At 35.1% G+C, this 14,511-nt stretch overlaps 1 protein-coding gene across 1 annotated transcript; it reads right to left on the bottom strand.

Moving 5' to 3' along the window:
• Positions 1 to 7,007: 7,007 nt before the first annotated feature.
• Positions 7,008 to 7,986, bottom strand: LOC126033706 (olfactory receptor 13A1). The gene is given in 2 exon segments (XM_049790717.1): positions 7,008 to 7,941; positions 7,943 to 7,986. Coding segments are annotated over 2 exon segments (978 nt in total).
• Between the last annotated feature and the right edge of the window lie 6,525 nt (positions 7,987 to 14,511).

Below are 14,511 nucleotides of genomic sequence, written 5' to 3'. Positions count from 1 at the left end.
AATGGACATTAAGAAAACAACCCCATTCACAATAGTACCACACAAACTCAAATATCTTGGAATCAACTTGACTAAATATGTGAAGGACCTATACAAAGAAAACTATAAAACTCTGCTCCAAGAAATAAGAGAGGACACACGGAAATGGAAACGCATACCCTGCTCATGGATTGGCAGGATTAACATCATCAAAATGTCAATACTCCCCAAGGCATTATACAGATTTAATGCCATCCCTCTAAAGATACCCATGACATTCTTCAAAAAAGTGGATCAGACACTTTTGAAATTCATTTGGAACAATAAACACCCTCGAATAGCTAAAGCAATCATTGGGAAAAAGAATATGGGAGGAATTACTTTTCCCAACTTTAAACTGTACTACAAAGCAACAGTTATCAAAACAGCATGGTATTGGAATAAGGATAGGTCCTCAGATCAGTGGAATAGGCTTGAATACTCAGAAAATGTTCCCCAGAGATACAACCATCTAATTTTTGATAAAGGAGCAGGAAATCCTAAATGGAGCAGGGAAAGCCTCTTCAACAAGTGGTGTTGGCACAATTGGATAGCCACTTGCAAAAAATTAAACTTAGACCCCCAGCTAACATCATGTACAAAGGTAAAATCCAAATGGATTAAAGACCTCGATATCAGCCCCCAAACCATAAGATATATAGAACAGCACATAGGCAAAACACTACAGGACATTACAGGCATCTTCAAGGAGGAAACTGCACTCTCCAAGCAAGTGAAAGCAGAGATTAACAGATGGGAATATATTAAGCTGAGAAGCTTCTGCACCTCAAAGGAAATAGTGCCCAGGATACAAGAGCCACCCACTGAGTGGGAGAAACTATTCACCCAATACCCATCAGATAAGGGGCTAATCTCCAAAATATACAAGGCACTGACAGAACTTTACAAGAAAAAAACATCTAACCCCATCAAAAAATGGGGAGAAGAAATGAACAGACACTTTGACAAAGAAGAAATACGCATGGCCAAAAGACACATGAAAAAATGTTCCACATCACTAATCATCAGGGAGATGCAAATCAAAACAACGATGAGATACCACCTCACACCCCAGAGAATGGCACACATCACAAAGAATGAGAATAAACAGTGTTGGCGGGGATGTGGAGAGAAAGGAACTCTTATCCACTGCTGGTGGGAATGCTGTCTAGTTCAACCTTTATGGAAAGCGATATGGAGATTCCTCCAAAAACTGGAAATCGAGCTCCCATACGATCCAGCTATACCACTCCTAGGAATATACCCTAGGAACACAAAAATACAATACAAAAACCCCTTCCTTACACCTATATTCATTGCAGCTCTATTTACCATAGCAAGACTCTGGAAACAACCAAGATGCCCTTCAACAGACGAATGGCTAAAGAAACTGTGGTACATATACACAATGGAATATTATGCAGCTGTCAGGAGAGATGAAGTCATGAAATTTTCCTATACATGGATGTACATGGAATCTATTATGCTGAGTGAAATAAGTCAGAGAGAGAGAGAAAAACGCAGAATGGTCTCACTCATCTATGGGTTTTAAGAAAAATGAAAGACACCCTTGTAATAATAATTTTCAGACACAAAAGTGAAAAGAGCTGGAAGTTCCAGCTCACCTCAGGAAGCTCACCACAAAGAGTGATGAGTTTAGTTAGAGAAATAACTACATTTTGAACTGTCCTAATATTGAGAATATATGAGGGAAATGTAGAGCCTGTTTAGGGTACAGGCGGGGGGTTGGGGGGGGAGGAGGGAGATTTGGGACTTGGGTGATGGGAATGTTGCACTGGTGATGGGTGGTGTTCCTTTTATGACTGAAACCCAAACACAATCATGTATGTAATCAAGGTGTTTAAATAAAAAAAAAATTAAAAAAAAATTAAAAATTAAAAAAAAAAAAGAAAATGTATGGTAGAATCCAGAGCAATAGCACAAAAAAAAAAAAAAAAAAAAAAAAAAAAACAATGGAAACAACCAGAGTTAAAGTGGATCCCGTGAAAAAGAAAAAATTTCATTGGCGGAATCTGGTTCAGTCTATAGAAAACAGTATGGCCAGTTCTCAAAAAAAATTAAGGAATAGGACTTTCACTTGTCCAAATGATAAGTCCAAAGAGTATAAATACTTGTGACTAATGAATCATTCATAAGAAATACTTTGTTAGATTCATCAAAGACAAAAATGAGAGAAATAGGTCAGATAAAAAATTTTTAATTAATTTATTTAAAGGAAATGCATTACATAGTTGACATAACTGTTAATACATTTTAGGGAGACCAAAAGCAACATGTTTTTAAAAAAATTTGAAAATCAAAACAAAAATTAAGAGATGAAAGAGAAAGGAAAGAATATCTTTGAAAATTATTGAGTCACAATGAATTCATTGAAGCACCAGCAGAAAACTTTGTAAGCTCTTTTTTTTTTGGTTTTGGGGCCACACCCAGTGACGCTCAGGGGTTACTCCTGGCTATGCGCTCAGAAGTCGCTCCTGGCTTGGGGGACCATATGGGATGCCGGGGGATTGAACCGCAGTCCATCCTAGGCTAGTGCAGGCAAGGCAGGCACCTTACCTCTAGCGCCACTGTGCTGGCAAGCTCTTTTATTTTTTTTAAAGGAAAAATACAGTAATAACGGTGTGAGAATGGCAATTCTTGTTGTTTTCATTGACCCAGCAAAATATAGGTAAAATGAAAAAAAAAAAGCCTTAACCTAAATACAAAGAGACCTTATTTCTGAAGTTTTCTGGCATAAGACTGACTCTGGGTTCTAGGCATACTAGGTTGTCCAACCCCTGAATCATTCTCTGTGGTCACAGCGAATTTTTTTTCACACATTAACTGTTGTTGGTGTCCGATTTCTGTTAAAGTTAAAGTTCTAGTTAAAGATTCTGATTTCTGTGCCAGAAAGATTCTGGTTTCTGTGTGGTTTCTGTGTTTAATCGAAGTCAGGATGTGGAACGTCTAGTTTCACCTCACCATTAGATGTGGAGCGTCCTGCCCTGCAAGCAAGTTGTTGCTGTTGCTGAGTCATCTGGTTGTTAAGGGAACACTCCTTGGAGTAAAGTCAATGCCAGGATAGCAGTAGGGTTTTCCCTGGTAGAGGTTTGCTTCCTGGTGATGTTGTAGACAATTGTAGTTGTTTCCATAGATGGTCAATGGTTCAGGGATGTATGGGCAATGCCCATTTTTCAAAGGCCTGAGCCAAGTCATTATGCCAGAGTTCAGGGTATGAGGCCTAACTGCATTACAAAATTTGTGTTCCTTTCTTCAGATGGAAATTCTATCAATTCCTCTTTTCTCTGAGCCTCTTTTAAGAGCTGATAATGTGAAATCAAAATCATAGAGTCATATAAAATATTGCCTAGTGTTTTATATAAACCTGGAATCATGAATTTGTCTCTATTCAATCACAAGGTTTAATTTTAAGAGTTCATGAAATGGATAAACAAGCACTGTTTCTGCGAAGAGCATTTGTTTTAGTTGAAAGATACATAAAACTTAAAGTCTCAGTTCTCTTCTTGGTGAAAAGATAGAGATGTTCTTATTCCTGAGAGGGGAAGTATCAAAACAATATAACACTCATGCAGGGAAGGCTGGTCTATTCAGATTAAGGGGGCTACAGAATGACCAAGAGTACACAGAGGCTCAGAGGAACAAAATGAATAAACATAATAGGTGAATAAACTGAAAAGGAAAGTGGTTTAAAAACTAACAATGTCCTTCTTGAACATAAAAAATGGAGAAAAATAAGTGTTGAACTTGAAGGAAGAAGGGCTTTGTGTATCTAAGAAAAGATTCAGGAATAAGGAGATACTATAGTTCAGGCAACTCCCTTATTTTGTCTACCCTAATCAGAATGTTGTCACTCATGAACCTCTGACTTCCTGAAATAAGCAGGTACCACTGGGATTATTCCAGTTTCCTTACTTCAGTGTCTTCTACAGGGCAAAATCTATAGTTGCCTGCGGTGCCCCTTTATGTATAGTTCTATCACATTTACCTGACTTATCCTTTCCAGCTAATTTCACAAGCACCATGATCAGGCTGTGACATCCAGGCTTCCCTGCTAACCTTGTTCTTGTTGAGTATTCACTAATAGTAATGTCTTAAAGTCACATAGAACATGATCTTGTTTTACTTGATTTCTCACTCAATCTAGGCTGCATCTCTAAGTAGATTCATTGTCCTGTTTTATGTAGCAAAGTTGTTTTTTGTTTGTTTTATTTTTGGTTTTGGTTTTTGGGGCCACACCCAGTGACGCTCAGGGGTTACTCCTGGCTATGCACTCAGAAATCGTTCCTGGCTTGGGGGACCATATGGGATGCCAGGGGATCAAACCGAAGTCCGCCCTAGGTTAGTTTGTGCAAGGCAAAAGTGAAAGGCACTTGTGCCACTGCTCTGGCCCCTATAAAATATTTTGGTACTCTGAAAACTCTGACTTTGATCTCAATTATTCCTCCAAGTCAGAACTCTCCATTTTTCTGGATATCTATGACTATTACATCATATATCAAAACACTTTATATTCTTTACTTTTCATACTAAGCATTATGAATACTAATATATTCTTAAATGGATGGGTTTTCTTTTCAAATGAATAATATATTTAAAATACTTCTGTGGTCAGAGAGGTGGCACAGTGATAGGGTGTTTGCCTTGCATGTGGCCAGCCAAGCAGGAACCTGGCTCCATTCCCAGTATCTTATATGATCCCCCAGCCTGCCAGGGGCTATTTCTGAGTGCAGAGCCAGGAGTGGTCCCTAAGAGCCACCAGGTATGACCCCAAATCCAATCAATCAGTCAAACAAGTTTAAAATAAAATAAGACTTCTCTATCTAGCTTTTGTTTTTAATCCATTAAACTTTAGGGGAAAATGATAAAAAATGAAGATGGAAAATTATATATTTTATGACATGTTAAATATATACTATTATATATTATTAAATTTTATTATTCTGATTATTATTCAAAGATTCTTCACTGAAATGTCTTAATTACTAAGGGCCTCAAATTATGACTTGGGCATTAGAATTTTTTTTATTGAGACCATTGTAAATTACAAGTACTTCATAGTTAGATTTCAAGCATAGTGACAGTGAATTAGGGCCATTCTCACCATCAGTGTAGACCTCCTTCCACCAAGGTTCCCAGCATGCATCTCATACCAACACCCATAGACCCCTGGCCTGACAGTGTAACAGAGATCCATTGTATTTTTTATTTTTTAAATAATATATTTATTTAAACACTAGTTGGATTTCCTTTAAATTTATATTATTATAGTTTCGATATCTTAATTTTATTGTCATTGTCTTTGGCTTAGATATGCAGTTCTGACCTTTTTTTCCTCCACCAATGCACCTGAGACTACTTGGCCCCTGGGCCCCATAGCCCCATTCTCTCTCTCTCTCTCTCTCTCTCTCTCTCTCTCTCTCTCTCTCTCTCTCTCTCTCTCTCCCTCTCTCTCTCTCTCTCTCTCTCTCTCTCCCTCCCTCCCTCTCTTTCCCTCTCTCTCCTCTCTCCTCTCTCTTTTCTCTCTTCTCTCTCCCTCTTTCATTTCTCAATTTATAGAAAAATGCAGAAATATGAGGTAAAACAAAGTAATTCATGTCCCAAGGCTTTATAAAAAAAAAAAGCAGGAGCCCCTCCCTATCAGGAAGATAAAAATAAAAGTTAGAAAAGGGGGGGTTGTTTTGGTTTGTTTGGTTTCTTTTGATTTTGGGTTTTTTTCATAGGCACAGCAAACTATCAAATTAAGCCTGATCTATATCATGTGTCATGTATCATGTGTCAAAATCAGAGAGTCTATATATTAAAATTTTTGAATGCCAAGCCTCAAGTCAATGTTCTTTTGATGAATGATGTAACAATACTGAATGAAAAGTCATAGTGAACTCTTCTCTTACAAATTAATATCAAACTGTGCTCTCAGCTCCCATAAATAACAATGATATTGTGTGCTTTATTCAGCCCCAATATTATTGTATTGCTTTTGTCATCTTTTATGGATCAAAACAAAAGGAATTGCTTTTTAGTAATTATTTAGTAATAATACAAAACATAGGCTAATGACATGTTTTTTGTTAGACATGATGACCTGTCCATCTGATTTTATTATGAAAGAATTGGATATAGTGCTGTTTCTTACAATAATGTACAACTTTCAGAGCTAAATTATAACAGTATTTCCCATACCAGGTCAATGTGACAGTTTAGATCCTCATGACCTGAGAACAAAGAAAATAAGGGATGTGAAATCTTAAACATTTTGTAAATGCACAGTCTAAGTATTAAAATTTTAAGTTAAAATCACTATATAAATTAAAATAATTAATTGTTAATGAATTAATTATTTACAATTCATTGAATATCAATAAAATAAACAATAAAAATCATTGACCCTAGTAACAGATTTTATCTTGGGTATTAACAAAAATAAAAAGCAGAAAATATAATCACAGTAAGAAATTTAGGTTTAACTGGCACAAGAATAATACTTGAGGTAAGATAACAAGATAGAGATTTCTTAATGGATACTGCTCATAAAAGAAATTCTTCAGTTTGAAGTTTTTCAAGTTCTGTAAGATCCAAACATCCCATGTAATTCTTTTCAGATATCCACACTAAAATTTTTGATGCGATTTCAAGATTTCCAGTGTGAGAAGTATATATACAAATAAAACTATTTGAAAGGAGTTTTTATAAGTAAAGTAAGTAAAACATACAGAATCTGTTCTTCTAGAGGACTTTGTCATTTTAGCACTGGGGGGAGGGGGAAACAGAAGATTCCAGGTGTCAAAGGATGACAGCAATCATAACCCTCATACCAATTAACTTCGGAGCACCGGGATCCCAAGGTCAGTCATTAAAATGTTCAACTGGAGTGGACGAAGAAGCTTAACTTGCCTTCAAAACCAAATTTTATCTCAGAAAGTAAGTTCCAATCAAACGGCAGTTTCCTGCAGAGTTTTCTTAGATAGAAATTAGTTTCTAAAAGAAGGAAAAAGTTTCCTGAGTCCTGCTTTGACATCCTTGTTTCTCAAAGTATAGATGAGGGGGTTGAGAGTGGGACTCAACATGGTATACAGCACACCTGCCAATTTGCTCTTCTCTGCATTATAGCTGGAGACAGGACTTATGTATGCATAGAAAACAGCTGTATAATACATGCACACCACAATAAGGTGGGAAGAACAGGTAGAGAAGGCTTTCTTTTTCCCCTCTGCAGTCCGCATCTTTAGGATGCTGGAGATTATGAAACCATATGACACAATTGTCATCAAGAAGTTCAGTATGCCGTAAAAGGCATCAGCTAGAACAATCATGACACTGTTCACATATGTGGAACTACAAGACAGCAGTAATAAGGGAGGAACCTCACAGAAAAAATGGGTAATGACATTGGGGCCACAGAAATTTAAGCGCATCATCAATCCAGTGTGAATGGCTGTATTAAAGGCACAGAGCATCCACACACCTGTGGCCAGCATGCTGCAAAATGACTTATTCATCATGGTACTATAATGCAAAGGGTGACATATTGCTGCATATCGATCATAAGCCATGACCGTGAGGAGGAGCAGCTCAGAAGAGGCAGACCAAGTGAGAAAATAGAGCTGCGACATGCAGCCCCCGTAGGATATAGAGTTCTCTTCTGACACCAGACCTTTTAGGGCTTTGGGCATGATGGATGTTGTGCAGATAACATCCATAGTGGCCAAGTTGAAGAGGAAAAAATACATGGGGGTTTGGAGTCCAGAGTTGAAGGTTATAGCCAAAATAATAAGGATATTACCTATCATAGCCACAGAGTAGAGGGATAGGAAACAGATAAATAAGAGTATACGATACTCGGGATGCTCTGAAAAGCCCTGCAGAATAAATTCTGTTACCAGAGTCTGATTACTCATGGTCCTTAGTATGAGATGACACCATCAGGTGAATCTTCATCCACAGCTTCATGTGTTTTCAGTGCAGTCGGGAGAAATTAGAGGTGTTCTAAAGAAGAACGATACTATGTTTCATCCATACCTAATGTGGACAGAAAAATATTGTATAAAAAATCTAGCATTTGAGGGCCAGAATGGTAGTGCAGCTGTAGGCGTTTGCCTTGCACGCTGCTGACCCAGGACAGACCTCGGTTAGATTCCCAGAGTCCTATATGGCCCCCCAAGCCTGGAGTGATTTCTGAGCACATAGCCAGGAGTAACCCCTGAGCATCACTGGGTGTGGCTCCAAAACCAAAAACTAAATAAATAAAAGAAACTCTAGCATTTATTAATATAAACAGCAAAATGACTACAGGTAAAAGGTGTAAACATTTATCTTATCAAAAGCACACATGTTCAAGTAAACTTATAAGACATCATTAACCTCAAAGATTTGCAAACTAAGTCAGTTACTCACCTTTTATAATTCATAATTTGGAAAAGTTAGAAAAACATGATGTTGGCTACAGTTCTCACAAGTGCCAACAATCCCTGTGTTAGAAAGCATTCGTGTCTCCTTCCAGAATCATGGCTGAATTCAATCTTAGAATCTTCTGCATAATGCTTCACATTCACAGCTACCAACTATTTTCTCAAAGTTTTTGGCATATCGCTTCATTCATCTCTCATTATCCCTTTTGGCATCTAGCCTCATGAATGGAATAAAAAGAATATGTACTTGAACATAATGATGAAAATAATGCTAAAATATAACATGAATAAAGTATAATAGAATAAAGCAGTGTAGTGGGAAATGAAGTGCATGCTATTGTCAAGACAGTGAAAATTATATATCATATAATTATATAGAGAATCAGCATGGTATATTTTTGTTTGTTCCTTATTTTTGACTTTTTATTTGTTAAAATACTTTATTAAATATTTAACTTAAGAACTCTTGTCAAACATATATGACTGCGTTTATGACTGAAGAATTCAAATTCTTACACAATATTTCTAAGAATCACCTAAAATAGTGTCAGATCACTATTTTGCAAGGCAAATGCTGTTCATTAACTAAATGAACATTAAATTTTTCTTATTCAGAAGAAGAGACTATTAACATGGAGTCTTTTCAATGTTGATACAAAAGACTGGTACAGGCTTTGTCTCCTTTCACAAGATATCATATTGGCTCAAAAACTCTGCTAGGCTATATTAGCACAATTTGTGCTTTTTAGCTTAATTTGTGTTGGGGAAACCAAAATAGTGAATACTACTTATGCAGAATTAAAGATGAGTATCTTGAAGACTTCAATAACCCTCTATAATTTTGTTTGCCCTTCAGAAAAATCTTGTTGTTGATTCTTGTTTAATTATGAAAGCACTGTGAGTTTGAAAAAACTGAAGCAGGGAGAAAAGGAATAGAATTGGACTCAGTTCAGTATATCCTAGAAAGATTGTTGCAACTCCCACTAATATCCTTTCTATGGTTTCAATCGTTTATTTACTAGTCAGTACTTAAAATCAGTTTCACAGTAGAGATAATAAACCAGAGATGTATAGTGCTGTGGTCACACACAGGAGAGAAACATCATCAAACGCTGGAACAATAGTATACAAATATATCACAGCTTCTACAATATAGCCATCACTATAATGGAAACCAGGCTCAGGATAGAAATAAACTACAACTAAATGGGAATTTTAAATAGGTGGGAAGAAAAAGGAAGTGTCAAAACACCAACTGGGGAGCAAATTGCCACTCAGATAATAATACCATCAGTGTAATTTCCAGACTAGGTTGGCAATCTCCTTATATAAAAAGACGATCAAAAAATCAAAGTGCTAAGACATTTTTTCTTTAAAGATCATGAACTCTGTTGGACCTCAGCCAGTCACTTAAAAAAAAAAAGACCTTTTTCTCCTGAGGTGCATGGGCATTGCCTTTAATTATCAACAAATATCACCAAGTTATTACTGAATATACTTAAGAAAAAGAAAATTATTTCAAGAACAATTTCAAACTTAAATACATACTACATTTAGATAACACATTCCCTCATAAGAAAGCTCTAGGACATTTTAACAGTAGTAATTTTCCATACATACCAAATTATTTAGTACCTAGATTTAAGAGAAAATATAGATTCTTGGATAATTTAATCACTGTATAGAAATAGCACAGAATCCTTGAAATCCTTAAAACTGAAAAGTTTGTTTTGTTGGCTTCTTTTAGCAATAGGTTGGATTTTCTCTGAAAGACAATTTATCTCTCGGTAGAGTTTAATTTAGTTGTTATTTACATATTGTTGGTTTGTCGGTTCATTATTTATTATTCACAATTCCACAAGTGTATTATTATTATTACTTAAGTTAATAATGGAGTGTATTAATTCCATAAATTTTATATATAAAGGGACTTGATTTTCACAGATATTATATAATATGATGTCTTGTATAAAAGTAAACAATCCTTTGTAAATATATTTTAAGTACATAGAACTAAAATTTCCTGACTCTTGGTTTAAACATGAAAGATACCTTGAAGATAAAATATTTCTGTCCTGAAATTCTTTTTTGTTTTATTTGTTATTGACACATGATCACCACAAAATCCAGTATCATCAAATATCAAAGAAAACTTAAGAAAAAAATTAACCAAAAACTTTTTAGGGTCATTTATTGTGAGTGAGATATGCAATTCAATCCCCAAACCCTTAACCAAATTTTTGGATACTATTTTCTCTCTATTTTTATTTGCTATCAGATAGTTTTAATATACTGTGAGAACCCACAAACATTACTAACTGTAGGTTGTTTAAACTAAATAAATGGTTTTATATATTTAATAATCTAAAGTAAGCAGACAGAATTAAATATCATCTTCATAATATTTCAAATTACCTTGAAAAAGTTTTTACCCTTATGGAATAAATAGACTTTATAGTTGTCCTTTCTTTGTCACCAAATTTTAGGTTTCAAACATGGCAACACTAAAGCAGCATGCAATCTAGGAAGATATTGATCTAGATAGGATAAAGGCTTTCTTCCCCCTTTTTAACTAATTTTGCCATGGATTTTGGACTCATCTGAGGCAAAGTTAGTCACTGCCTGTGGGACACACTTAGAAGAGATAGTCACAGTTATTACCCTAAGTGGACCCTGAAGGAGCAATTAAATTAAGTGTCTCTTTACTGGTTTCTTGGCTATCAGTTGTGTTCAGACTTTTGATCCAAATGGATTCAAAAGTGTGTAAGCCTAAGCAGAAAACACCAAAATCTCACTTCTGGTTTAGAAACTCTAGCAACAAGACAGATATAGATTTTCAGAGTAATATGCTGACATAGATAGATAGATAGATAGATAGATAGATAGATAGATAGATAGATAGATAGATAGATAGATAGATAGATAGATAGATAGATAGATAGATAGATAGATAGATACATAGATACATAGATACATAGATACATAGATACATAGATACATAGATACATAGATACATAGATAGATACATAGATAGATACATAGATAGATACAGTGAATTGGGGTCAAACAAGAGCCTTGCATTTCAGGCCCAGGGCAACTGCATAACAATACACTAGGTAAGGCATTTGCCTTGAATGTGGCAGATGGGTTAAACAGATTCTCAGTATCACATATAGTCCCACACCAGGAGTAATTCCTGACAACAGAGCCAGGAGTCACCCCTGAGTACTACCTAGTGTGACCCCCCTAAAAATAAATTTAAAAGAATCTTGCATTTCTAAACTGTCTTCTTTAAATGACTAAAGACATACAACAAAACCAAAATAGAAAATCAAATACAAAACAAAAATCTGCAAAAAAAAAAAAAAAAACAAACAAACAAACAAAAAAAAAAAAACATTGCTCACACCTTGGCTCCTTTATCAAACTATCATCCAGTCCATTTTGCATATGTTCTCATCTCCCATTAAGATCTATCTTCATATCCATGACAGAAATTACCACTCTCTTTGGAACTCTTTATGATTTCAAGAGTCCTAAGCATGTTAATAACATGAGCTTTTGATTATTTACAGATCCATATAACAACTCTAGTAGTTCTTTGACTTTGGAAAAATCTCTTTATCTCTACAAGACTATGATAAGAATTCTCATTATTATAGTACCTAATACACAAAAAAGAATTAACAATACTTTTATGTCCTCTTCTCTCAATTTGGCACCTATTTTCATACACTCATTGCTCTATATTAGTTGGCAAAGTACAAACTTATTTTGTCAATAGCCTTGTAAGAAAAGACTCGTCACAGAAATTGTGTATTTTTTGACTGATTAAGGCAGATTAGATTGATTGGAGAATTAAGAAGACTTGTTTTAAAAGTGTACTTCAATCAGCTCTATTTTTATTTGTTTGTTGATTGGTTGGTTGGTTGGTTGGTTGGAATTGGTATTTATTCTTCTTGAAGTGTTTGATATAATTTTTTAGAGGAATCATATTTTTATTTTCTGGGTATTTTATTATTTTATTTAATCACATGTTTACCAAAAAATCCATACTGGGGTTTTAGTCATTGAATGTACACCACCATTCACCAGTATAACTTTCCCACAACCAATGTCCCCCATTTCCCTTGCCTGCCACCACAACCTGCCTGTGTCTGAGACTCTCCATCATTGTTATGGTATTTGTCCTTGTAGTTAGTGCTCTAACTGCACTTACCACTCTTAATGGCAAGCTTCATATCATGGGCTAGATATTATTGACATACTGTCCTTTTTTTCTTACATCCCACAAATGTGTGTGATTATTCTGTCTACCCTGCTCCCTCTGACTCATGTCACTCAGCATGATAGTCTCCATGTCCATTTATGTATAGGCGAATTTCATGACTTTATTTTTCTGAACTGCTACATAGCAGTTCCATTATATAGATGTACCAATGTTTCTTTAACCACTTATCTGTTGTGGGGCGTCTGGGTTGTTTCCAGATTCTGGCTACTATAAATAGTGCTGTGATAAACATAGGGGGTTCAGAGGGAACTTTTTGTATTGTTTCTGTGTTTCTAAGGTATATCTATCCGTAGGAGTAGTATTGATGAAACATATGGGAACTCAATTCCCAGTTTCTTGAGGAATATCCTTATTGTTTTCCAGAAAAGCTGAACTAGATAGTATTCCCAAATGGTAAATGAGAATTACTATCTCTGCATTTATTCCAGCACTGGTTGTTCTTATTCTTTGAGATATGTGCCATATCTGTGGTGAGATACTTCATTATTGTTTTGATTTGCATCTCCCTGATTACTAGTGATGTGGAACATGTTTAATGTGCCTTTTGTCTATCTGTATTTCTTTTTTGAGGAAATGTTTGGTCATCTCGCCATTTTTCATGGGGTTAGAGGTTATTTTCTTGTAGAGTTCTGTCAGTACCTTGTATATCTTAGAAATTAGCCCCTTATAGATGTATATTGGGTGAATAGTTTCTCACATTCCATGGATAGCCTTTGTATCCTAGTCACTGTTTCCTTTGAAGTGCTTCTCAGTTTAATGTAGTCCCAGTTATTTATCTTTACTTCTATTTGCTTGAACAGTGGCAATACTCCTGAAATTTATTTGGAATAATAAATGGCCATGAATATCTAAACAAAATGAATATCTAACAAAAAGAAGATAGGAAGCATCACTATCTCTCAACTTTAAATTTAATTACAAAACAGTAGTCATTAAAACAGCATGATACTGGAATAAAGAAAGACCCAAAGATCAGTAGAATAGACTTGAATATTCAGATAATGACCCCCCCAGACATACAATTAATTAATCTTTGATAAAGGGACAAGAAACAAAGTGGAGCAAGAAAAACCTCTTTAACAAGTGGTGTTGAGCTAACTGATCAACCTTATGCAAAAAAGTGAACTCAGACCTCTCTTTTAACCATGCAAAATTGTCAAATCAAAATGTATGAAAGTCTTTGATAGCAGACCTGAAACTATAAGGTAGATGTAAAAAGTAAGCAAAACAATTCATGACATTGAGTCTAAAGGCAACAGCTCTAATTTTACATATTTTATAGAAACTATATTCATTAAAATTATATTATTTACAGTATTTTATTGGTGATTTCCTATGCATATAAATCTTCTAATGTCAGACCCATCACCAATGTATCCATCTCCCTCCCTTTAATATTTCAATCTCCCAAAAATGAATCAGGAAGAAATAGAACACCTGAATAGATCAATTACTAACAAAAAAAATTAAAAATTAAGTTAAAATGTATCCTCCCAAACAAAACTAGAGATCTGGATGTATTTACTAGTGTAGTGTACTCTTTCATGCCTTCAAAGTGAACCGATTACCTATACTTCTCAAACTCTTACAGGATATCAAAAAGAACTGAAATTATTAATAATAACTTCTAAAATGCCAATGTTACCTTTATACTAAAACTATATATAGAAATGTACTAAAATAGATACAATTGCTGAAAAATAAAATCACAGACAATATTCATTATGTATCAGATGCAGATATTCTCGACAAAATCTTTGAAAATGAAGCCATAGA

Source organism: Suncus etruscus, chromosome 17 (assembly GCF_024139225.1).
Source record: "Suncus etruscus isolate mSunEtr1 chromosome 17, mSunEtr1.pri.cur, whole genome shotgun sequence".
Taxonomy (NCBI): Eukaryota; Metazoa; Chordata; class Mammalia; order Eulipotyphla; family Soricidae; genus Suncus; species Suncus etruscus.
This window is presented reverse-complemented; position numbering and strand designations above follow the sequence as displayed.